General features: G+C 46.5%; 1 protein-coding gene across 3 annotated transcripts in view; it reads left to right on the forward strand.

Moving 5' to 3' along the window:
• Rin3 (Ras and Rab interactor 3) overlaps positions 1-24339 on the forward strand; it is a 114830-nt gene that overhangs the window by 11259 nt on the left and 79232 nt on the right. For all 3 annotated transcript variants that reach the window (XR_010044811.1, XM_063240903.1, XM_063240902.1), the window contains exon 2: positions 23950-24157. Coding sequence is in view for 2 of the 3 variants with exons in the window: in XM_063240903.1 (XP_063096973.1) it covers positions 23950-24157 (208 nt within the window). In the remaining variant the exon portion in view is untranslated. The remainder of the gene's footprint in view (positions 1-23949; positions 24158-24339) is intronic.

The raw sequence follows: 24339 nt of genomic DNA on the forward strand, positions 1-24339 counted from the left end.
CCAGAGAGGACCTGCACGGAGCCGTGGAGATCTGTGTCACCAACAGGCCAGTATGGACTCATTTGGCCCTCCCATCTCAGCTCTCATCCTGCAAACAAGTGGCCTGTCTGTTTCTGCTTCATGCTATGGTTTTTTTTTTTTTTTTTTTTTAACCTGTTGGTGCTTTTTTCTTCGTGATTTCACTGCTTCAGGTAAACCCAAGCGAGGTGTTAAAGAGCAGTCTAGAGTTCTAAGTACAAGACAGCCCTGATAGGCTTTGGAAAATGCAAGTGTCAGGCAGGACTTACGGTGCTACAGCCAGAGTGCAGTGTTAATGAATCACATACTGGGTGAAGTCTTTTTGGACAGAGGCACAGGACAGGGTGACCGTCCCACAGGCTCACAGCAGCCCACCCCTGAGTTTCCCTACAAGCAGTAGTTCTGTGTCTGCTAACTCAGGACTCACTGCAGCCTCCATTCCACAAATAATGGACTGTGTCTCAGTCATCTTATGGCTAAATCTATCCAGTCCCTACCCTGTGCCTCTGGGTTTGAAGTGCTACCAAAATTTTCTCTAAACTCCCTGGAAAACATAGAGAGGTCCTTGGGATGTGCTGTTCTGGGCTTGGTCCTTTTTCACCTCAGTGAAGTTCAAGTTTCAAGGACAGTGGTCCACGCTAGGATTTCATATTCTGTGGTTCTAATAGAGTTTTTGGAGGGAGGTTGGGTTCGTATGTGTATCGCTGAAGGCAAATAACGAGCAAAGATTCTTGGCATCCAGATTCGACTCAGAAGACCTCTCTGAGTGTCCTGATCATTTATGTACTTCAGGCCACTCTGCTGGGGGCTGTTTTCTTGGTTCATTTTCCCAGCCCTGAGGCTGTTAGTGAGGAAACCAAGCCTTAGCAAGTGACCTGATTCAAGCTGCCTGCAATACTTGGCAGACAATCCTGACAATCCTGTGCTGCCCCCCAGGCTGCTGCCTCTGTACGCCCAGGAGTGCTTGGGTCCCAGAAGGGGTTCTGTTGCATCTTCCCGGCCCCACTAAGGGGTGATGCCCAGCACTCCTCAAGCTGGCCCTGTGCATATGACCCCATGGAGACCTTGGAAGTTGCAAGATGACTGCCAGCCCCTTTCTTGCAAAACCTGCTGCCAAAGTCTGTGTTCTGGGAGTCTCTGGAGGTGGTTTGTACCTGGCAGGGAGTGCAGAGAGACTCACCATGTGTGAGACACCCCTGTATAGCTAGCTACCCAGCCCTCACATTCCCCAAGTCAATTAGGTAGGGTCTTGGTTAGCTCATGCTGCTATAATAAAAAAAAACATTGACTGGGCAGCTTATGGGGAACAGAACTTTATTCGCATAGCTTCAGGGGCTGGGAAGTCCAAGATCAAGGTGCCACCAGGCTCAGTATCTGGGAAAGGCCCATTTCCACCTTAAACGTGTCCTCACAGGGCAGAAAGAGTGAGAGTGCTCTCAGGGGGACTCTTTGTAAGGGCCCAAATCTCACGTACGAGGTCTTACTCTCAAGACCTGATCCCCCACCCCCCAAGTCCCCATCTGCTAGTTCCATTACCCAGGGATTAGGTTTCAGCTTGTACATTTGGGGATCAAACATTCAGGTTGTAGCGTCTAGTGTCCTGGGTTCCCCCAGCCTCCCTCCAAAGCTCACCAGCAGTGACTCAGTGCCAGCCATGAGGGACTGTGCCACAGAGCAAAAGGTCCATTAATAGGGAACACAATCCTTGAAGTGGGACTGCAGGCCAAGGGTGCAGCACCCACTTGATTTCGTGAGGTGGGTGGGCTTGGGAGGTGGCCCCCAGCCAGGAAGCACCGGGTCTATCCGCAGCCTGGGGTGCACGTGTCACAGCAGGGGCGATACGATCACAGCAGCTGCAGGTCGGGTTAAGGGGTGACTCAGTGTCACCAGGGCCAGAGGGAGTGTGATGTTGCAGGAGTTTCTTGCAGGGTGCAGACCAAAGACCTGCACCTCTCAAGAGCCCGCATGGCATTCTGAGCTCTCTTCCGGCTTAGTAAAGGGGATTCTCTCTGTCAAAGCACATTTCCCACCTCCGCAGTCATCTTTACCCTGAGAGTAGTTGCCTGGAGTAGGTGGGAGCAAGTAACCTTTCTCTTACTTTATTGCTGAGAACACCGAGGGCAAGGGAGGGAGGGCGATCGCCCAAGGTCACACGGCAGCCTGAGGCTAGAAGAGATTCTGCTTTTTCTGGGTGGAGTATTTTCTGCCCCACTCAGAGCTGCTGAGGGAGACTCATGTCCTTGGTCATATTTGCCAAGCCTTTGCTAATCTCTAGATGCCTTGTCTTTTTTGTCCCTCCCACAGCCCTGCTGGTCAGTGCTGTTATCGATCTCACGTTGCAGATATTGAAAGGCCATCTCGGAATGCAGGCAGGTGGCTCCCTTTCTGGAATGAGCTGTATCTACCAGAGGCTGCGGCACCCCCTGCACACCTCATCGGTGTCTATGGGGTGCTGTCTCCTTTCTGTTTCCCACTTCAATCCCAGATGATGAGAACTGCTGGGCAGACAGCAGGCAGGGTCATGGTGGGATGTGGGGCGGCCGTGAGCTGTTGGTTCGCCGAGGAGGAGGGTGGCCTGTGGGAACGGAGCACAGCTCTACCCACTGTTTGTGCCTCAAGTCTTGCTCCCTTTTCCCCAGCCTCATTCATCCCTGGGGAGGAGATGGTGACAAAAGGAAGCTGGGCACGGGAGTGGGGGACTCCTGAAGCCCAGGAGCTGGGAAGGGGAGGAGCCTGCACGCGTGGGGCCGGGGATCCATGTGCAGTGGCCAGGCCATGACACACAGGAGCTCTTCAGAGTCCCTGTTTTACAAAGTAAGTGAAATGGACTAAGGCGAAGTTGGCAGTCACACTAGTCCTGTTTCCAGTGCTCAGTAGCCCCTTGTGACTAATGCGATGGTCCTGACCAGTGGAGACGCACACTGCTTTCCTCACCGCAAGCATGCTATTGGACAGCACCAGCTAGACTGGAAACCAACAAAACCTCCCGCCAGCCAGAAAGTAAACTTCAGTATCAGTTTGATGCCTTTAGTCCCGTCTTAGGCACTGACGTAGGTATAAAGTCACATTCCTGAGTTTATAACCCCCACACACTTACCGGTTATTGGCTTCTTGGTTCTCTCCATACAAAAATATCTTCCTTTTATTTATAGATGAGGAAACTGAGGCACAGATAAGGAAAAGGGTCACATAAGGAGAGAGTCGGAACAGGTCCACACTAAAGGGACCAAGTCCCTCCTCGTTTGTCCAGGGTGGATGGAACGCAGCAGGCTCCAGGGACTTTATCAAACCCCTGTACACCCCACTGTATTATACCAGAAGGAGAGACCCAGATAGGCAAATGGCTCTAGAAATGTTCATTGTTGTGTATGTGTGCATGTACTTGTACGTGTACACGTGTGTGTACTATTCAGAATTCTCTCCCTCCCAGCAGGTTATGAAGTTGTTCTTCATTTTCTCCTCAAAGCTTTTGTTTTCCCTGTACCATTAGACTAGAGTGTCAGGACAGAGTCGGCTGTCCTGTGACTGAAGAAGCCAAGAGCCATTCCCGCCCACCTCGTGTGGGCACCCAGTTGTCCAGCACCTTTTACTGAAAAGCCTGTCCTTCCCACAGTGTTCTGTGACTGTTCAGACGTCAAGGGACTGGGTGAATGTGGCTCTGTCTCGGCACTGTCCTCTACCACTCATCCCTGGGTCTCTTCCTGCATCAGTAGCATGCAGGGATCAGTGTTCCTTCAGGTTCTCCACATCCTGTGGAGAAAAAGAATCCTCCCCTTCTTCCAGCATGACTGTTCCCAGCCCTTTGCTCTCTGCGTGGTCTTTCATCACTCCTTGGGAATCTATTTGGGACTGGGCTGATTTTTGTAGGTCTGGTTGTGTAGGACTGGTACCTTGATACTGTTCCGTCCTGTCCCCAGCGACAGGTCTACTCCTCCAGCCCTTTATCCTGAAGTTGTACCTTATGATGTTTAATTTAAAGCCCAAGCAGGCTTAGATGACTAAGAACAGAGACTCAAGACTGTTAGGCTGCCGATCCCAGCTTGCTAACTCTGCCGTCCCAGTGAGTTGCTCAAATTTTCTGTGACTTAGTTTCATCCACTGTAAAATGGGCGTGATAAAAGAGTTACCTTCTTCTTTTGTAACAGTACTGGGAATTGAAACCAGGGCCTCACTCACGCTAGGCAAGTGCCTGGACACTGACGCTTTTTAACTTTATTTAGAGACAGAGTCTCTTTAAATGGCCCAGGCTGGCCTTGAACTTGCAATCCTCCTGCCTCAGCCTTGTGTGTGGCCAGGATTACAGTGTGCTACCACATTGGGCTAGTATTCTTTTAAAGGATTAATAGAGTTACCACATGAAGGCACTTAGAGCAATGCATGGCAAATGATAAACAGTAAATCAGAAACATTGTTTATTTATTCCTGAGTAGGTAATATGTTCATAGAAGTCAAAAGAAAAGTATACAAAGAAAAAGATATCTAGGAAAAAGACTGCTTTCACCTCCATCACTGTGTGTTCCCTCACAGCTCTGCCACACTACTAGTGTCCTGTGTTTCCTCCAGAACTTCCTATGAAAATACAGTTTTTTTTTTTTTTTCCCAACAGAGAACTTAGTATGCATACCGATCTGTACCTGGCTTTTGTCCCTTAACCACACACCGCGGAACTCCTGCCATATCAGTGTACAGAGAGCTTTCTTGTCTCTTTCTTGGAGTCGCACAGTCTTCCATTTATTTACCTGGTCACTTATCGATGGACATTTAGGTTGTTTCCAGTGAATCCAAGGAGCACATTGTCAGTGAGTCCTTTTGTGTACATATAGACACATTTGTAAATGTGGGTCATGACCGCTGGGTCATAAGGTGTGTGTGTGTTTGCAGTTGTGTCAGAAGTTAACTAAGTAGCCCCTAGTGAAGGCTGTACTAATTAGTGCCCTTGCTGGGTGTGTAAGTGTGCTTTTGGGAACCTTTTTAACAGCTATATATTACTTTAATGCCTGTCTTAAGTTGAACTCTAAAACTGCTTTCTCTGTAGGGCAACAGTGGTCGAATGTTTCCAGTTTCCCACTAATATGTCCCACCCACTCAATTATTAACCTTTTTCTTGAACCGCTATCCTGTGCTGGGCCTGAGCATACATTTATAGAAGTGCCAAACAGTAGAATGCAGAACTAGGGACTGGAGGGAGCCCACAGTGAGGGTTGTCCTTCGCCAGTTCTGTTTCCTATTTCTAGATGTCACAACCAAACATCTTTATCCACAAATCTCTGTATTTTAAACTGTCTGTTGGAAGTGGAATCTAGAACGAAAGTGACCTGCTGTGTTTGGTCTTAGCCGAACAAGAGAGCAGAGTTCTTGTGTTTGTGCAGAACCCAGTACATATGAGTGGTGCTTAAAAAAATCACAGGGTTTAAATTAAGAAAAATTTATAGGAGAAGATCCACTGCCAGTAATGCCCCTCAGAATACTCTCTCACATTGCAAACACATTTATCCCATCATGCTTGTCCCTTTCTGAAGCAGTTCTGGACGTCCTCTTTCATGAGTGTCTCGTGGCACTGCTGTGGCTGCCTCGCTGTCATGAATCAATTCAAAATTTTCACCTTCCACGGTCGTTTTGACTTTGGGAAAGAGAAGGAAGTCACAGAGTGACAGATCCACTGCATATCATGAGTGAGGACACGCTGCAATGATTTTACGAGCTTGCCATTTCCAGGGACGGCACTGGACAGCAACAGTCACCATTATTTTTGATCATGCCTCGTAAAAACTCACATAAGGGGGCTTCTAAAACTACTTGAGAAAACGGCATTTCATTTCGAGGGGAATTCATGGGAATGTGTCTTTTACTGTAATAATTTAAAATTTAGTACTCATTATGTGTAGATTTTAAATTTTATTGGTACATTTTAGATATACGTAATGATCACATGCATTATAGGGAATTTGTGCCTGCACATGATATATCTTGCTTCTTCTTTTTTTCCCATCCTCTCCTCTCCTTTCAACCCTCTTCCCCTCCTTATTTACAAAAGCTTTGTTTCTATTTTTTTCCCTTCTGTTCTTTTATTTCTTATCCCTTCCTTCCTTCCTTGTATATTTTGATCATTGCATGTATGAGATCTTCTTAAGGATAACTTGCCTTTCTCAGACTTTTGGGTTGTTTGCATTTTAACCCAGTTATGTGGCTCAAATTTAAAAGCCACAAAAAGGGTACAAGAGAAGAGTCTCCCTCCTGACTGTCCCCAGCCTCTCTCCTCTCCTGTCTGTCTCTGCAGAGGTGACCTCAGCTCATCCCAAAATGCATGTGTGACACATGTGCACTGGGCCTGCCCATTGCCCTTGGTGTCCTGGTTCCTGTGCCCCAGAGGCCTCCAGCTTCAGTCCCAGCTGGAACACGGGTCTCCTAATCCTGCCTTGTCACCATCTGCATGTTCAGGGACATTTCTGGGGCTCTCTGGTGGAGGGGTCAGGATATCAGTCCCTGGAGGTGGCTATTACTATAATTAGTTATGATCAGTCTCGGATGGGTCCACCCACAGTCAGTGCTGGATCTGTACTTGGGTGATGAATGGGCCGACGATTCATCACTAGTTCTGCCAGGTACAAAGTACTGTCTTGAGCACTTTGTAACAGCCACGTGACCTAGTAAGGCCTAGATGCCTTCCCCATTTTAAATGTAAACAAACTGAGGACAGGAATTTCTCCTTTCTCACTTGCAAAGCCACTAAACTGAGAGTCTAAGCAGGCTGACTGACTTTCATGCCTGGGGCCTAACCAGTAGGCAACACAACCCTTGTCGTACTAAAGGCCTGATTGTACACGGCATTGCGGACAGAACTGGTGCCATCTCTGTGATCTGAGTCTGGAGAGGAGTGCCTGTCTGGGACTGATGGAGTGAGATGGTCAGCAGAGCAGGCTGAGTCTGATCCGGTGTGGCAGCAGGGGCTGGGACCTGTGAGCCACAGGAGGCTCTAGAAGGAAGTAGAACTCAGGAAACTGTGAGTGTCCAGGACTCTTGAGCAGAGCCCAAGACGAAGACAGAGGAACTTGTCAGAGCAGAGGTGCTCTGAACCACAAACCTCAAAACATCTGAGCAGAGCAGGACGCAGGCCTGGTGTAGGGGAATCGGGCACCAGAAGTGGCCATCACTGGAACAGTGCCTCTGCAGGCCTCAGCAAGGCCCTTGTGGGGTCCATGTGGACAGACAAGGACCAGAGGGGTCGGCGGAGCCCCCGAGAAATCCAGAGGCTGGTGTGGGAGGTGAGCAACACCCAGCACACACTCTGAGCAGGAGACGGCCTGCAGCATACAGGTATGGTACGTTGGGAGGCCTTCGACCTGTCAGACTCCTTGATGTGGGCTGTGACTGTGAATGGAAGTGCCCTGGCCTGCTCTTGGCACTTCTGCAGCCCGGAAGTACCCCTCAAGCTGACTTCCCCTCTGAGGTTGGGGGAGGGCTACAGGGTGGGTCTCTTCCTGCACTGATCTGTGGAGGGTCAGGACCCTAAAGTGGCCCTGGGCTCCACCTCACCTACTAGGCCTTAAGGTTTTCTGGCTGAGGAGAAACCCAGGGAGTGTTTTCTGCACTCTCTTGTGGGAAATGCTAGAGTCTAGTTGCATTCTTTAACCCCTGCAATGGTCTGATGCATTTGTTGAGTGTGAGATTCTGAAATCTGTGGCTTCTCTTCCATCCCCATGGGACCTCCGTGGTTAGCCTGTGCTGTGATTTGGGTCTTGAATGTGCCAGGAAAGAGGTGGCAGCTGAGGCTTAGCCTCACACACATCTGGGAAGACAAGCTGGTCAGAGGAAGCCGCAGGGAAGTAGGCCTGGCTGCCTTCCCGCACTAGGCTCTGTGCTGGGTTAGGGCCAGCGTCTTGGAGGAGAAGCCTGCAGGCTTCAGGCAGCCCCTGGTCAAGGGTCATTTGAGTCACAGAGTCATGGAATTCAGAGTGTTGGACGGAGCTTTAGTCCTTTGACTGACCCAGGTTCAGTAAATACAAGGCACAGCTGCTGCTGCTGTCCCCTGCAGAGTCCCTGGCAGACATCATTAGCAGATTGCCCTGTGGAGGCTCTGACAGACATCACTAGCAGATTGCACTGTGGAACCCTTGGCAGACATCACTAGCAGATTGCACTGAGGAACCCTTGGCAGATGTTACTAGCAGACCCTACATTTTCTCTCTGTAAAGCCTACAAATTTGGCAGTAGCTGCCAAGAAACTGGAGTTCAAGAAGCCATCCCAGACCTCATCCAATCTTATTTTATTGATGACCCCATTGAGCTCAGAGCAGGGAAGTGAGTTACCCCAAGTCACATGGTGAGCAGCAAAACTAGACTGTGATCCAGCTCCAAGTTCAGGGCCATTTCCTTTATGTCACCACACCTATCATTCTGTGAGTACAGTATTTGTTATTGCACTGCTTATCTCATAAAACATTATCTTCCTTCATTCCCAAAATGTGATCCCAACTCTCAGAATCCAAATTGATTTTCCAGTTACCCAAAGTATTAGGTAGCTGCAGAAAAACTGGTGCTTTCTCACATTCTTTTTGAGAGGAATACAACACTGTCTAGTCTGAGGAAAAAGATGGCTAAAAGCCTTTATCTGGTGCTCAGGGCATACTTGTGGGGTTGATCGTTTCCCTGTTTTGAGACTCCATAATTTAGAACTACAAAGAGAGAAGATACTCAGCTTGTCAAAAGGAAAAAAAAAACATTAAGAGCAGAATGCTCAAAATTACATCATAATCTAGGTGCTGTGGCAGACACTTGAAATCCTAGCTACTCAGGGGGCCAAGGCAGGAGAATCACAGGTTCAAGGCCAGTCTGGCAATACAGTGATCCTAATTCAAAATAAAATCTAACAGCAACTGAGTATAGCTGAGTGATAGAATACCCCTAGGTCTAATCTCCAGGACTGCAGCAAACAAAAACCACTGCGTAATTTAAGACCAACTGACTGATAAGGCTGATAAGATAATTCACTGAAAAAATAATCTTTCAACAAATGGTGCTAGAAGAAGTTGATATCCACATGAAAACGAAGGAAGGTGGACCTTTGCCTCACCCATACATAAAAATGCAGAATGGAACAAAGACCCATATGCAAGAGATAAAACTATAAAACTTTTGGAAGAAAATAGGAGCAAATTTTCATGACCTGAGATTAGGTGATGTTTTCTTGGTTATGACACAAAAGTGTAAGCAACCAGAGGGAAATGCACAAATCAGAATTTGTCTAGTGTCAAAGAGCACTCTCAGGAAAGCAAAATAACCACAAAATGGGAAAAAATATCTGCAAATAGTGTATCTGATAAGTGACTTGTGTTCAAACATACAATGAATTTAGAACTCAGGGCTAAACATGTAGTAGGCAAAGGATATGAATAAACATTTCTCTAGAGAAGATATTCAGATAACCAAAAATGAAGATACTCAGCATCCGTAGTCAGCAGAGAGCTGCAAATAAAAAACCACGATTAGGTTGTACTGCACACCTAGTAGGATGGCTGTAGCCAAAAAGACAGTAACAAGTGCTGGAAAGCTTGTGGAGAATCTAGAACCCTCACGTACTGCTAGTGGGAATGTAAAGTAGCACAGCCACTTTGGAAAACAGCCAGGCAGTCCCCCAAAATGCTAACCACAGAATTGTGATCTAGCAGTTCCACTCGTAGGTGTATAACCAAGATAATGCGTCCCGTACAAAAACTTGCACATTATTTGTAATATCTCCAAGGTGGAACAGCGCTAATGGTCATCAACTGTTGAATGCATAAGTAAAATGTGATGGGGAACATTCATCAGGAAAGAGGAAAGAAACGTTGATACAGAAATACCACTAGTGCTACCGCCATTTCGCCACGAGGAAAGCTCGGACTCGTTATGCCAAAGAAACCAAGGACCACTGGTGTGTGGTTGCATTTATGAGAAATAGCCAGAATCAGCAAATCTATAAAGACAGAAAGTAGCTGAGTGGTTGCCAGGGGCTAGAGTGTGGGGAAGGGGGGAGGGGAGTAGGGAGCGACTGCCAGAAATAAATTTCCTTTAGGGATGACGAAAGCATTCTAGAATTGATTGTGGTGGTAGTGGTGCAATTTGGTGGCTATATTAAAAATCACTGAATTAGACATTTTAAGTGCTACTGGAAAAGAAACTATTCCATCTATAAATTCGTGGAGACAGTGTCTGTCAACATGCAGCTCAGGGTCCATCGCGGGGAAGCAGGGGATGAATGAGACCTCACAGCTGGGTGGGAGAGTGGAGTTGTTCGACCTGGATGCCTGCAGATACACAAGCCAAGGTGAGGCGCTTTGTAGGTGCATGTCTTCATGGTCCTATAAAATACTGTAGGAAAAGCGCTGTCTTGTAGGATTGCAGCCCATAGAAATTGAGAATGGCTTCCCAGAGTGAGCTGCTTAGCAGGGAGCCGGCACATCTCCTCTGATGATGGGAGGAACGTGCTAGGGGAGATGCTGACCAGGGGACAGCGGGACCTTTCCTGTGTGAGGCTGCACCTGGCAGCTCACAGAGGCCCTTTGTCAAGTATTCAGAAGCGTTTTACGTTGGTTATGAAGCCATTGGGAACTTGACATCAGCAGCAGCTTGAGTCCTTGATCCTTGGGAATCAGCAGTCTTTATACCCTGAGGAGCATTTGCTTCTGATTGACTGTCGCAGACAGGTGTTTTATCAGCACACTGCTGCTAAGTACTCCAAAAGGTCTGTCTGGGTGCTCACCATCCCCAGACCTTCCCAGTTTATCTCCATCCCATAGCTGTTCCTTCTCTCTCGTTCCCATTGTCACTTCAGCCTGGCTTTCTCCTTGAGCTGTGTCCAGCCCCGCCTTTGTTTGGGAGTTGCCACTTGTTCTGGCTCAGCTGTGAGCTGAGCTCTTCAGTTCCCCACTAGTCTCCCTGTTGTGCAGGAGGACCCTGAGGCTCACAGGGCTACTGTGGCTCACTGGGATCCCAGGGCCTGACCAATGCTAAGGCCTTGGAAGAGGAGCTGGCCTTGCCCCCAAAATACCTACAGCCCACAGTGCACTCTTCCTGTAGCAGCTCTATCAGGGATGAAGAATTTCAGGGTATAAAGCATTCAGCTTTAGCTGCTGCCCTTTGGCTCACGTCCTGCAGCTGCCATAGGACAGAAGGTCCCCATTGACCTTCCCTGGCTTCTGCCCTGATGGCCTCGTGGTAGCTGAGAATTTCCCTAAGTCCCCTGGGGCTGAGTCTCTGAGTACCTGGGCAGATCCATCACACGGTGGACTTATCTTGATCACCTGGTGGCAGGGGTCTGTGGGCTCAAGAACTGCCTTTAAATGTCAAGACAGACAGACAGAGGGAACATCGTGAGGGAATCGTGCTGGCTGGCAGAAGACTGTGCTCAGGGGCCCAGGCACCGTCATGTCTCCGCTGGTGAGGGGAAAAGTGTGTGTGTGTGTGTGTGTGTGTGTGTGTGTGTGTGTGTGTGCATGTATTTGCTTGTTTTTTAAATCAGATATTTCAAAGCATAGAGCAAGCTGCAGAAAGACAGAAATTCCTGTGTAGCTTCGTTGAATCCTACCATTTTGCCATATTTCCCTTAGCAATAAATAAATCTTGCAAGACAGGATAGAGCTTCCTTTACACCCCTCCTCCACCCCACTTTGCTTCTTGGCCCCCGGGTAGTCGTCACCCCACACCGCAAACAAGACAGAGAACTCTTGTGTTTATTTTTAGACTTTATATGTTTTCATTCCTTCTGTCATTTGCTTATTGCTCCGAGCATTATAGTTTTGTATTTGTTTGCTTTCAGGACTCCTTCTTTTAACTTTATCTTTTTGACATGATGAGATTCCCAGGAAAGTTACAGGACTACAGCATCAAATTCCTGTGTGTAGCGCTTCACTCAATTCACCAGTTGCTAACACCATGCCACACTGGTTTGTTTTCGCTGTTCTTTTCTCCAGCTCCCTTTTTTCTGAACAATGTGAGAGGACATTGCAGGATCACAACTTATTGCCCTTGTCCTTTAGCAGATCGTTCTCAAACCCAGGGTCATTCTAACCACAGCGCAAGGATGGGAACCAGGGAATTAACATTTGCACAATAAACAGGGTTTTGTGACATGACAGTGTACCTGGTTTGTGCCTTGTAACCTTGCCACGGTCCTGGACTGACTCCCTTGGAACTTACGACCCATCCTGTTACGGATGGACACAGGCGTCTCCCCTGTTCCCCTCCCAGGTCAGTGCTGCAGCTTTGGTGGCTACCATCATTTCCCTGTGTCCAGCATCTCATTTTAAATTTGAAGGATTGTCATCCTAGCGGGCACAGCTGTTTTCTTGAGGTGCCTCCCTCTTGGCGCTCCAGTGGTTTTTAGGGGGCTGAACCATGGTTCTCACCAGCCTTGAGCCATTTCCTGTGTTGCTGCCATAGCAACTGAGTGCAGCGGGTGTGAGCAGGGCTTGTTTGGGAGGATGAAGTGTGCTTGGTGGGACCAAGTGGGAGGGTGTCCCCAAAGCACAGGTGTCTGAGGGAGAAAAACAGGCATTGACCGCATTTATAGTTACCCCAGCTAGAGCAATATGAAATGTTCACATGGGCCAGATATTATTATCAGCTCCATTATACAGATGAGAAGACTGTGAAGATGCTTAATTATTATAAAAACTTAAAACAAACCCCCTGAGTTTCTCAGAAATAGCTCTCTCTCTCTTTTTTTTTTTGTCTTTTTCCTTTTTATCAGTACCAGGGATCGAACTCACGACTGCCTTCTTGCAAGGCAGGCACTTATGCCGCTGAGCTAAATCCCCAGCCCCAGAAATAGCTCTCTTTAATCATGGCTCACATCACCTTCTGCAAGTCATTTCAATGTGCATTTATATGCCTCTGTGTGTTTCCAGGTGGGATGAAAAAAATTACTTAACTTTATTTGCCAGATACTGCAAGAATGCATCATTATGGGAACTTTAAAGAGACCCTTCTCTCTGAATTTAAAAGTTTAGAAATATTGAAATGTTTTAGTGCAATGGTTGGAAACAGATTTTGGAGAGAAGTTGCCTAGGTTTGAGTCTCAGCTCCACTGCTTGTTGGTTGGGTGACCTGGAGTGAGTTCTGTGACTTCTCTGTCCCTCGCGCTCCTTAGCTTCCCATGGGACTATCAGGCTTAGGGCAGCTGTACTTGTTTCTGAGGGCTGCGGTAGCAACTTGACAGCATCTTAAAACAGTGAGGACTCACTTCCTTGCAGTTCTAAATCCCAGAATTGCAAAAGTCCAAGTGAAGGGGTCACTGGGGGCTCCTCCTGGAGCCTCTGATGGAAACTGGTTCTATTCCTTGTTCCTGGCTGATCCTGAGCCCTGGATACCCCTAGAATGGGGGCACTGTGACCCTAACCTCTGCCTCTACCTTCATGCGGACAGTCTGTGTCTTTCCTTTTTTTTTTTTAAATGAGGACCCCTCTCATTGGCTCTAGGACCCACCACAACCCCAGCTGAATTGATCTCAACATCCTGTACTTTATTACATGTCCAGAAATCCTCCATTCAAGTCACAGGGTCTGAGAGTTGACTTTGGACATATCTTTTGGGAGAGTGACAGATCACTATGATAGGGATGAAGGTGACCAAGCTCCCAGGGAGAATGGGCCCTCAGTGGACACTGTGTGCTGTGGAGTCCGTGTAAATGAATCAGTCAAGGTAGGTGTTGCCAGGGTGCTGTTCACTCAGCTCCTCACCCCTTCATAATACATGGAGTCCTGTTTAGATTGACAGGGCATCCCCTGCGGCCATTAGCCTAAATTCCCTCTGAGAGCAGGGACCGGCTGCTCTGTCCTTGTCATGCTGAGGCTGAACACTGTCCTGCCTGGGTCAGGATGGTGGGTAGGGTGGTAACAGCCTATCTCCAGGTCCCAAATCCGTACAGTAGCCTCGGTTCTCCTCCTAGTGAGGCCATGGGCAGCTTCCCTGGGGCTGGTATTGATGGCCCAGAGCAGGCACACTCTTCAGCTGGAAAATTTCAAAGCCTTCCTTCCAGACAGCACCCCATCCAGGCCACAGCCTGCATACTCTGATCCCCTACTTGGGCCAGGCCCTGGACCAGCAGTAGAGCGGAGCTTTCCTGTTCTTCCTGCCCAAGTTTAATAGGCTGGTGACAGACTCAGGCATTGTGCAGAGAACACACTCACTCTTTGGGAGCTGCTGAAAAATTCCCAAGGATGCTGGATGCTGAGTCTGGGCCAGAGTGTGGTTTTGCCAGCATATTGACCACATGTATTCAGAGGGGTATCCATGGTCACTGCAGCATGGGGACCACTGGGGTCCATCAGAACTTGGGCTCTGGACCTGACTCAGAGAGCTCAAGCCTGTAAAGGAAGGAAGTCTCTGTGACGGAGCTGCTCTAAGCTCTGGGGCTCATTATTTTGTATGGTCCATGCCCCTGAGGTTCTTTTGCTGCTTTTGCGGGTACCTCGTAGAGCTGGCATCTGGTCAGGGGAGGGAGGCTGTGGGTGGCAGAGCCTCTGTGCAGTCAACAGATGACAGAGCTCCTCAGCCTTAGCTGCTCCTTGTCTCTCTTCTAGAGGGTAGGGGCTGCAGCCATTGACCTCTTTTGGGTCCTCTCAGCCCTGAGATCCTTACTCTGCTGACCCCCAACTCGTGTCCTGAACTAGTGTCTATGGAGGCCCAGCAGCCAGGGGGATCTGCAGAGCCTCGGTGGTCCTGGAAAGCAGTGGCTTGGGAGGCTTTGGCGTCTGTCATCAGTCTGGGCCACTGAGGCCGCTGACTTTGATGTACACCCCTGCAGGTGTCTGGGATAAGCCCGCCCTTATTTGTCTTTTCATCACCGCTGGTCTCAGGCGTGCAGAGATCCTCCCAGTGGTTGTTACGCTGCCAAGAAAGTTGGGTTTTCTTGGCAGTGTTATCTGTGTTCACTCAGGGCTTGTGTTTCCCAGGCACTTGAACTTGTGGGTCACCACTAGAGCTTGATGTTGCCTTGAGCACAAGGCAGCTGACACAGACGGCTACCCTGTCCCTCCAGGCCAATATGGCAAGAGCTAAAATCAAGGCTGCGGTTAGGGAGAAAAAACAATAGCTAATATTCACAAAATTACATGCTAGGCCTGGTGCTGCAGGCCTGTAATCCAGCACTTGGGAGGCTGAGGCAAGAGGATTGCCGAGAACTTGAGGCTAGTCTGTGCTACACAGTAAGTTCAAGGCCAGTTTGAACTACATAATGAGACCATGTGTAAAATAAAAACAAAACTAATTACATGCCAGGCACTATGCTAAATACCTAACAGACATCTTATTGAAGTTTAGTACTATTAAGCAAAGACAGCTTGACAACTCTTGACCTTTTTTTAAAATAAGTGATTACACTGGAAGATAAAGTATACTAACCAGATAGCACACACCTGAATTAAAACCTAGAGCTTCTAGTACAGCAGACAAGCTTCATCTGAATAGACCTTATAGTTTGGGAAGAGCTGTATCCCCAGAAGTCCTCTATAAAAAATGTTCAATACACAGCAGAGTTGTAAGAATTTTACAGTGAATGCCCACAAACCCACCACGTGTTTTCCATATTTACTTTTTTTAAATGTATATCCTTAATTATCTATGAGTGCTGTTATTTTATGCATTTGTAAGAAAGTTATAGACTCTGAATATGTTAGTACACATATCACTAACTAGAGTTCAGTGTTTAGTTGTGGTTCTTTTTATCAGATTGGTGTAAAATTTACATAAGATACATTTCTAAGTGTACCATTTGAACTTTATGTAATTTGATTCAGATGGTGGGGACTTTTCTGCATCTAGCTTCTTTCATTCAGCACAGTGTTTCTGAGTTTCATCCATGTGGTCAGGTGTATCAGTGGGGCCTTTATACTGCTGACTGTTCTTCATGCTGATGTATTGATACCGGTTAAGGGGATCTTTTGACCTAGAGATGGTAGAAACAAGACAGAGTTAATATTGCAAGCTCACATATTATTGCACAGGCAAAGATTTATGGGGAACTACAGCCAAACTGGGACAGCAATTGTTCGAGAGAATTCCCAAGCTGCTACTCCCAGAACAAAGGGCGTAGCAGGGGTTTGGTTTTGTTTTGCTGAGATAGGCTAACATCCAGTAATTCCCGTCAACCAGGGCATAGTTCCAAATGATGTTGCTTCTTGTGATGGACGTGGACCCCTCGGTGGGTGGTCATGGTCAACTTGTCCTAGAAGCTTGGATTTTCATGTATCTGGCAGCATCATTCTAGCATAACATCACAGCTTTGTATAGCAATGCCTCAGTTCACAAACACTTCTGTTTGCAAACAATTTAGATCCACCAACAGAAGAGTTCTGCGAAATTTTGCTTCTTGTTCTCGAACTCCACATTGCGTGTTGGACATGACAGCCGCCGTCTTCCCCACATGAACCTAAATGCAGTCATCGTCTCCAGAACTGGGGAACAAATTAAGTTTGTAAACTGAGAGGTACCACTGTACTTAGTACAGAGAACTTCAGCTAACAGAAACCACCCAGGAACTGCTGAGCTACTGCCAGCAGCTATCAGTGCCACCATCCTGTGTAAATATCCTGACCTTGTCACAGGGCTGAAGGACTTTTAGTGCTTGAGCTGCTGAAAAGCACAAGTCTGGTGTAGAAGACACACACACCAGTTCCAACAGTGATGGGCCGAGCTAAAGCTGCACTGTAAGTTTGGCCTTGACATTTTTTTAAATGATCAACATGTCCACATGCAGAGCTGAGTAAAATCTGATTCAAGGGTAAAGACAGCAAAGGAGATAGATAACGAAGGCAGAGATGCTGTGCCTTTTATCCCATTCCCGTCACCCATCAGACAATGTAGGTCCCAGAGGACAGTTAACATTTTCAGCAAAGCAGCCTTCAGGTCCCTGGGGGGTTACTAAGGCACCTGCTTTCACAGTCAGCAGTGCTTAGAGCTGCTGTCTGTGCCAGTGCTCGGAGAACCCTAACAACGTATTGCCCAGCTATGTGGCCTCCAAAATTAGTGATCTCAAGCTGACTAAGAGTGAGTGAAACGAGAGGGCTTATTTAGGTTTTTCTTGATAACAATTTCTCATTTCGTGCAAACATTTTGATTATGTGCTATTATTATCAAGGTCTCACAGTGGGTCTGTTGAAAAATGCCACCTTGTAAAGGGTATTTACTACAGCCAGGGGCTTGTTTTGTCATCCCAGCCTTCCATCCCATCCGCATCCCACCATGATCATCCCTGAATAAGTCACAGTCTGCGTGTTCCACCTCCTATTGGTGGATACCTGGGCCAGTTTTAAGCTGTTATAAGTAATAGTGCTATAGCCATTTATGTACAAGTCTTTTGGTAGGCATGAGCTTTTGTCTCCTGCGACCGGAACCACGGAGCCATACAGCAAATGCATGTTTAGGTTGATAAAATCTGCCAGGGCAGATCTGCAAAGTGTTTGTACCGGTTTCAACAAGAGGTGAGAGTTCTGATTATTTCCCACACTCACCAACGTGTGGCGTTGTCACTCTTTAATTTTAGCCATTTGAGTGGTATCCCATTGTGGTTTTAATTTGCATTTACCTAACGACTGAGGATTTTGAGCAATTTTCATCTGTGTGTGAGCCCTTTTGTATGTCTTGTTCTTGGAAGCATCTGTTCAAATCTTTTGAATGTCTACTTTTTAAATGATTTGCTAGTTCACTATTAGAGCTATGTTTTACAAATATTTCTCCCAGCTTGATGGGCAAAGTTTCAATGTTGACACAGTGGATGTATATCTGTTTTCTCTCCTAGTTGATGTTGTCTGTACCTGGTCTGATGCTTTTACTTCTGGATTGGGAGGAAGAGCTGGAATCCTACAGACACTGAGGTGGACAGAACAGCTAGAGGAGGACAGGTGGGCTAGTGCAGGTTCTGCTGGCGTGAGGGACAGTGGCTTTGGGTGGAGGCTTTTAAGAGCAAAAGCCCAGATGGTGAATGCCTTGGATATTAGAGGACGGGGACTGGATTCTTTAGGAGCCATTAGAGTCATTAGCCATCCTTTAGGAGCCTCTCAGAGCAGGGAAGGGACAAAATCACAAGAGAATGAGGTGGCACAGTCCCTGTGACTCACAGAGGAGCGGAGTTTCCACTTGGTCACCTGGACAGGAGCTCCAGATGCGGGGGCTTCTGCGGGGAGAAGCAGCGGATCCTTTCTGTGTGTTCTCAGAGACACATGAGATCCTGGCAGATCTTTCCCAGCTCACTGTTTCTGGGCCAGAAAGCCCGAGGGCTGGTCTAGGGCAGCAGTGAACCAGAGCCAGAGGCCCAGCCCTTGCCTCTGCCTGGGGAAGTTTCTCATGCACTGAGAGTCAGCCCACTCCCACCTCACCTCCTTTCCTGCTCACCTTGCCACTCGCCCACCGCCTCCAGGGCAGGAACCCCAGGCTTTGGAACCTGCCCTGCTTTCCACCTGGACATCTCTTCCATGATTTCTGCATCCAGGGGTTTAGTCCAAAGTCTCTCAAAGGTGGTGATGGTGGAGGTCCCTGGTCTCCGGATTTGGAATTTCCAATGGCCCTTTTCCTCTCCTCTTGCCATCCCACCATGGAACACACTCAGGCTATGCATTCACAAAGACTGCCTCTCCTGTCCCCCTGGAATGTAAATGTCATGAAGGTTTGGGGTCTGCCACTATCTGTTTCTCTCTCTGTCTCTGTCTCTGTCTCTGTCTCTTCTGTCTGTCTGTCTGTCTCTCTTTCTCTTATATGCTGTTTTGCCATTTTGTTCTTGCCCCTAATCCATGCCTAGAACAGGATCTGCCTCTTGAAAGACCTCAGAAATATTCATGACATGAGTGAATGAGAGGCCATCTGCCACCTTCTCTAGAGTCTCTGCCTGATGGTGGCCCTGGTTCTGCAGGACAAAGTGGGATACACTCAGGACCTAGTGAAAGCCACTTAGATGAGACTGAGGCCCCAAGTGGGAAGAACTTAGGCAAATCCTATCCCAGGGGTAGCAGCAGAGGAAATGCTGCAAAGCAGAGTCCTGCCAGGCCCTCCAGGGGAAGCCCCGAGTCCAGTGCAGATCTTCCAGGATGGTTTTAACAGGTGTTTTGGTGCCAGATGACAAATGTGTTTTCAAGTGGAGCTGGAGGAACCTGTGGGCCCCAGGGTGCTTCTTTGCTGGACAGTTGTGTCCTTCCTTGGGAGAGGAGATGGCAAGACTTGGAAGTACTCAGTATCCTCTGGGCCACTGGCCTGGAGCTCCAAATGAGACTGCTTGCCCCGTGCACAGCCATGAACTGCTGATTGCTGCCATTTCCTGCCCCATGCTTGTTTCCCCAGGGACATTTCCTTTTGCATGGCCTGCAGGCTGTGGAGCCAGAGGCAGCTCCCCTGGGAGGGGAGCAGAGGTGGGAATTTTATCAGCCTTTGGGCAGCTTCACCTGATGATCAAATGTCCCCCCTCCTGCCACACCTTCCCTCCCACTCCCTGTAAACCCAGTGAAGCTAGAACTTCCCACCCATCCCTCCCGGCCCTCTTCCAAGTGGCTTCTCACAGCAAGGGCCTGCACACTTCTGGAAGGAGTCCTAGCCCTGCTCACTGCTACCCCAGCAACGTACAGAAGCACAGGACCAGCTGAGAGGCACTGTGCCGCTTCCTGGCCCGTGCATGACTGGCTTTGTTCCATTAGTTTCTAGCCCCACAGACACCACTACGAGCGACCTAGTTCTCAGGCAGACCAGCACCAGAACTCTTGGCCCACTCGCCTCCTGGGGCCCAGGAACTGAGGTGGCTGCTCCTTTCCTGGAATCAAAACCGGCCTGAGTGTGGTGCGGCAGAGGACATGAGGATGTTGGAGTCTCACTTCTCAGTCTCTAACCCAGGCAGAGTGATGGACAGGAGGCCGGGTCCCAGGGCCCTCAGTTTCACTATTTCTTGAGTCTGTGATCTTCCTGCTAGCTCGCTCTGACGTGTTAACAAATCATCATCCTGGTGTGGGGAGTGTTGACTGGGAGGGGACTTAAAGGAACCTTCTAGAAAGAATGTTCTACGTCAGTGCTGTTGAACAGGAACCTTGGGTATAAGTCCCACAGTAGTTAAAGTAGCCCTACAGTAAAAAGAAACAAATTTCGATAGTGTTTTACTTAACCCAACATACCTAAAATATTAGTTCAACATGTAATCAATGTAAAAAAAAAACTATTGATGAGCTCTTTAATATTCTTTTCTTCATACTAAATCTTCAAAATCCTATATTTTATTGCACATCTCTTTTTGGATCAGCTGTGCTTAAAGCTAGGTGACCACTGTGAGTGACCATGGCAGTGGTCAGCACACGCTTAATCTGGATAGTAGTTACATGTGTGTAGATGTGTAGAAACAGGACTTGCTGTACAAGAGATGTTTGTCCATTTTGATGCCCATAAGTTACTCTTTAATTAACTTTTTTTTGTCTTTGGAGACAGGGTCTCACTATGCAGTTCATGCTGGTCTTGGGTTCACTTTGTAGGCCAGGCTGGTCTCGAATTTGCAACAATCCTCCTGCCTCAGCCTCCCAAGTTCTGGGATTACAGGAGTGTGCCACCACACCCAACTCCAATTAAAAAATATTTTAAACCCTCTTCATGGCTCTATTCAAATGCCAGTAGTCCTTTTCTGAGCCTGCTTGAATTGAGAGTAGCTTTTGGTGTTACACAGAGCTCCTGTTATTAACCCCCTCTTTGTCTATGGCCTGCTGCTTGTGTGATATCTCACTGACTTTATTTTTTAAGTTTTTTATTTAATCTATTGATTGATGGATAGATGGATAGATTATAGGACTGAGGGTTGAACCAAGGACCTTTGCACTGACCTACATTTCTTCCTTTTTTTTTTAATCTTCTGATACATAGGTTTTTAAAATTTTTTTAAAATTTTATTTAAAGAGAGACTAAACAAAACAGAAAACGGGTAAAATTAATACATACTTTCAAAGAAGAAAATAAACAGTAAGAAATCACTAGTTAATGTTTACATACTGTCCTCTTACAAATAGTTATTTTAGATACAAAAGTGGAACATATAAAGTGGGAATTCAAACAGTGAGACTGCAAACAGTTCTGTTCAACTATCCAACAAAAACTTAGAAATATGGTTATCAATCCTATACACTTAAACATACATGCAGTTATCCATATCTTCATTTATGTTGAGATTAAACAAACCAAAGCAGGCTAAAATCACTCTGAACAAAGAATAATACTATTGCTGGGTTTCACATCATGACACTCCAGGATCAGCACTGGGTACTGTAGTGTCTCTTTTTCTTCAAAGTATTTGTTCATTTCATCATGTGTCATGAGATTAGTTCTCATAAACTGTTTATAGGTTATACGCATGCATGAGTCTTAACATGTATTTCTATCTTTTCTATATTAGAGGGAGAAACAAACAAAGCAAGACAAAAAAACCATATTACTATAAACATATGAAATGAAAAAGACATATAAAACCACTGTACAAGGAGTTCTACCATGGTTACAGTGTTGTCTCTTGTTATCTCCAATAGAATTGGCTATATCATCAGACATAGTATCATTGAATATATCAGAACATACCAATATTAATAAAAACACAACTTTGTAAATAACATCAAAAACAGGCAGTTATCAAACCAGAATGTGTATCGTAGAGTCTTGTCATGTTCAGTGTAGTTGCCTATACTCTCAGACCTGATACTATCAATCGTAACAGTCTTGGATAAAGTCTGTTGATACCAAACAGCAATCAAACAAACTGGATTTAACTAAGATCAGTCATGATAAAACAGTGTAAGTCAAACAGGGCTCCAGATTAAGTTAATAGGAAATTAAAGTTGATTACTGTGCTATATCCTGATGTTTTTGGGACAGCTGTCTGTGCCCTCAAGTCTAATGCAAGTAGACAAAGTGGGACAGAATAAAATCAATCTAAGCAGAGTGGTGTGAGTAATATGGGTTTTAATTCCTAATACACTATTAACATATCTTCTGCCATCTTTTTTAAGACTATTAAGACTTCCCCAGGGTGCACTGTGCAATTTTGGGTCTTATCAACAACCTTGGTTTTAAATTGCGGGGGGGAAACCTGCTATTTACCTAAGTGGTTCTGAACCTTCTCCCTCCTGGACTTGACCTCTAGTTGTATTCCCTTACCCATTAAAGCCTGTCTTTCCAACCTATCCACAAATACTGGTCCAGTTGCCCCTATTACTCGCTGGTTCCCTGTCACATAGAGAATTGTTTTCTCATATTTGACTTTCAGTCCAAATACCCTTTTTCAGGTTAATTATATTTCCTATAAAGAGCATCTCGGTGGACTGTACCTCCTGATCTACTCTACTTGTGATTCTCTTTTTTCTTAATTAAGTGTATCAAGGCCATCTATATTAGAGATGATAACCAACCTTATCTGCCTTATTTCTGTTGTGCTCTTTTTCTGCCATTAGTTGTCTGCTTGTTTTCTTCGTTCTGATTTCTGCTCCATTCATTGAGGCCTCTCTTCCACTGTTCCTGGAATCCTGGTACTTTTCTGTCTCTCTAGAATGCCCTGCAGTGTTCTCTGTAGAGTTGGATTGGTGGTTGCAAATTTCCCCAGTTCCTCTTTGTCTTGGAGGCATCTTGTTTCTCCATTAATTTCTAGAGACAATTTTTCAGGATATATCAATCTGGGCTGGAGCTAATTTTCTTTCAGGGTTTGGAATATTTCACTCCATGTTCTTCTTGACTTGATGGTGTGTCGAGAATTCTTATGGGCCTTCCTTTATAGATGATCTGTTTCTTGTCTCTAACAGCTTTTAATATTCTGTTCTTATATATTGAATTTTTGGGATCTTGATTATTATATGCCTGGGTATGGCTCTGTTTTGGTTGTAGGTGGCTGGAGTTCTGTATGCCTCATACATCAGAATATCATTTCCTTTTCCTTTGTTTGGGAAGTTTTCCTTAATTATTTCTGTGAGTAGCCTTTGTAGTTCCTTTGTTTGTACCCCTGCTTCTTCATTCACATTCCTTATTCTCAAGTTATAGATCTTCTTGTCATCTTCTAGCCTTTGTATTGTTACTGCTTGTTTCCTTGTTATTTTTAAGAAGTTTTTCCTTTCATAATCCCACATTGCAAACCTGTCCTCCAGTTTGGATAATCTATCCTTAGTTTCTTTCAAGTAGGTTTGCCAGCTTTCAATGGAATTTTTAATTTCTGGTAATCTCTTTGAACCTGCTTCATGTATTCTATGTTTTCTTTATATTCTTCATCAAACAATTTTCTCCTTTTTTTGTGTTCCTCCATTCTTCCATCTGTTTTTTCTTGAGAGGTGCTTAGCATTTCTTTTTTAAATCTATTTATATCTTGCTTTACTTGGTTAAATGTTTCACTTTTGAACTCATCTATAAAGTCCCAAAGATATCTCTTTATGTCCACTGGTACCGAGTCTGATATTTCATGTTTGCTGTCCTCAATCTCTTTTGTATTTACCTTTCCTGGATCAATGTTCTCAGGGCTGGAGGCTGGGGACTTTTTGTTGCTGCTTCCTCTTCTCATATTGTTTTGTATGTTTCTTCCATACAGGCGTATAGAGAAGGCCCCAGCCTCTTTCTTTGTTGGCTACAATTCTTCTCTGACCTACATTTCTAACTCTTTTAAAAAGTATTTTTATTTTGAGATAGGATCTTGCTAAATTGCCCAGACTGGGCTCAAACTTGTGATCCTCTTGTCTCAGCCTACCAAAGTGTTAAGATTATAGGCTTTTAACACTATGCCTGGTGTCACCTGCTTTATTGTAAGAGCCTTAAGGTGTAGACCCTTGGCCTATCCATTGTATGATTCCCCGAAGCCCCTCCTCCAAGTACATGGCTGCTAAGTCAGTAAGCACAGCTGAACTTAACACCCACTTGTAACACTCTCTGGGCCAGCTACAGGACAGGCTGATCTTTTGATTTTTTTTTTCTCAGTCCTGTTCCAGATGTTGGCAAAGGAGAGGGAGAGGAAGAGGAGGAGGAGGATAGCATGGGGCTGCGTCTGGCAGCCACCTCCAAGAACTACCTTCCTCATCGGGGTATCAGTATCCTGGAGAAGCTGATCAAGACGTGCCCCGTGTGGCTTCAGCTCGGGCTGGACCAGGCAGAGGTGACCAGGATCCTACATCGGGAGGTGGCCGGGGTGAGTCAGCAGCAGCAGGGAGCTCAGAAGCTCTGTGGGGAGGCATCTGCCATCACACAGCTGCCTGTTTGCTCTCTTTTCTCATCTCAATCTGCTTTCAGCTGCAGGGTTTCTCAGAGCTCAGTGGTGGACTCTGGGAAGACTGCCTTCTGCTTTGGGGAGTACAGAGTGGGTGGCAGGTG

The sequence above is a fragment of the Cavia porcellus genome, unplaced genomic scaffold (assembly GCF_034190915.1).
Source record: "Cavia porcellus strain 051 isolate PalLab524CR breed Dunkin Hartley unplaced genomic scaffold, mCavPor4.1 scaffold_31, whole genome shotgun sequence".
NCBI classification, from domain to species: Eukaryota; Metazoa; Chordata; class Mammalia; order Rodentia; family Caviidae; genus Cavia; species Cavia porcellus.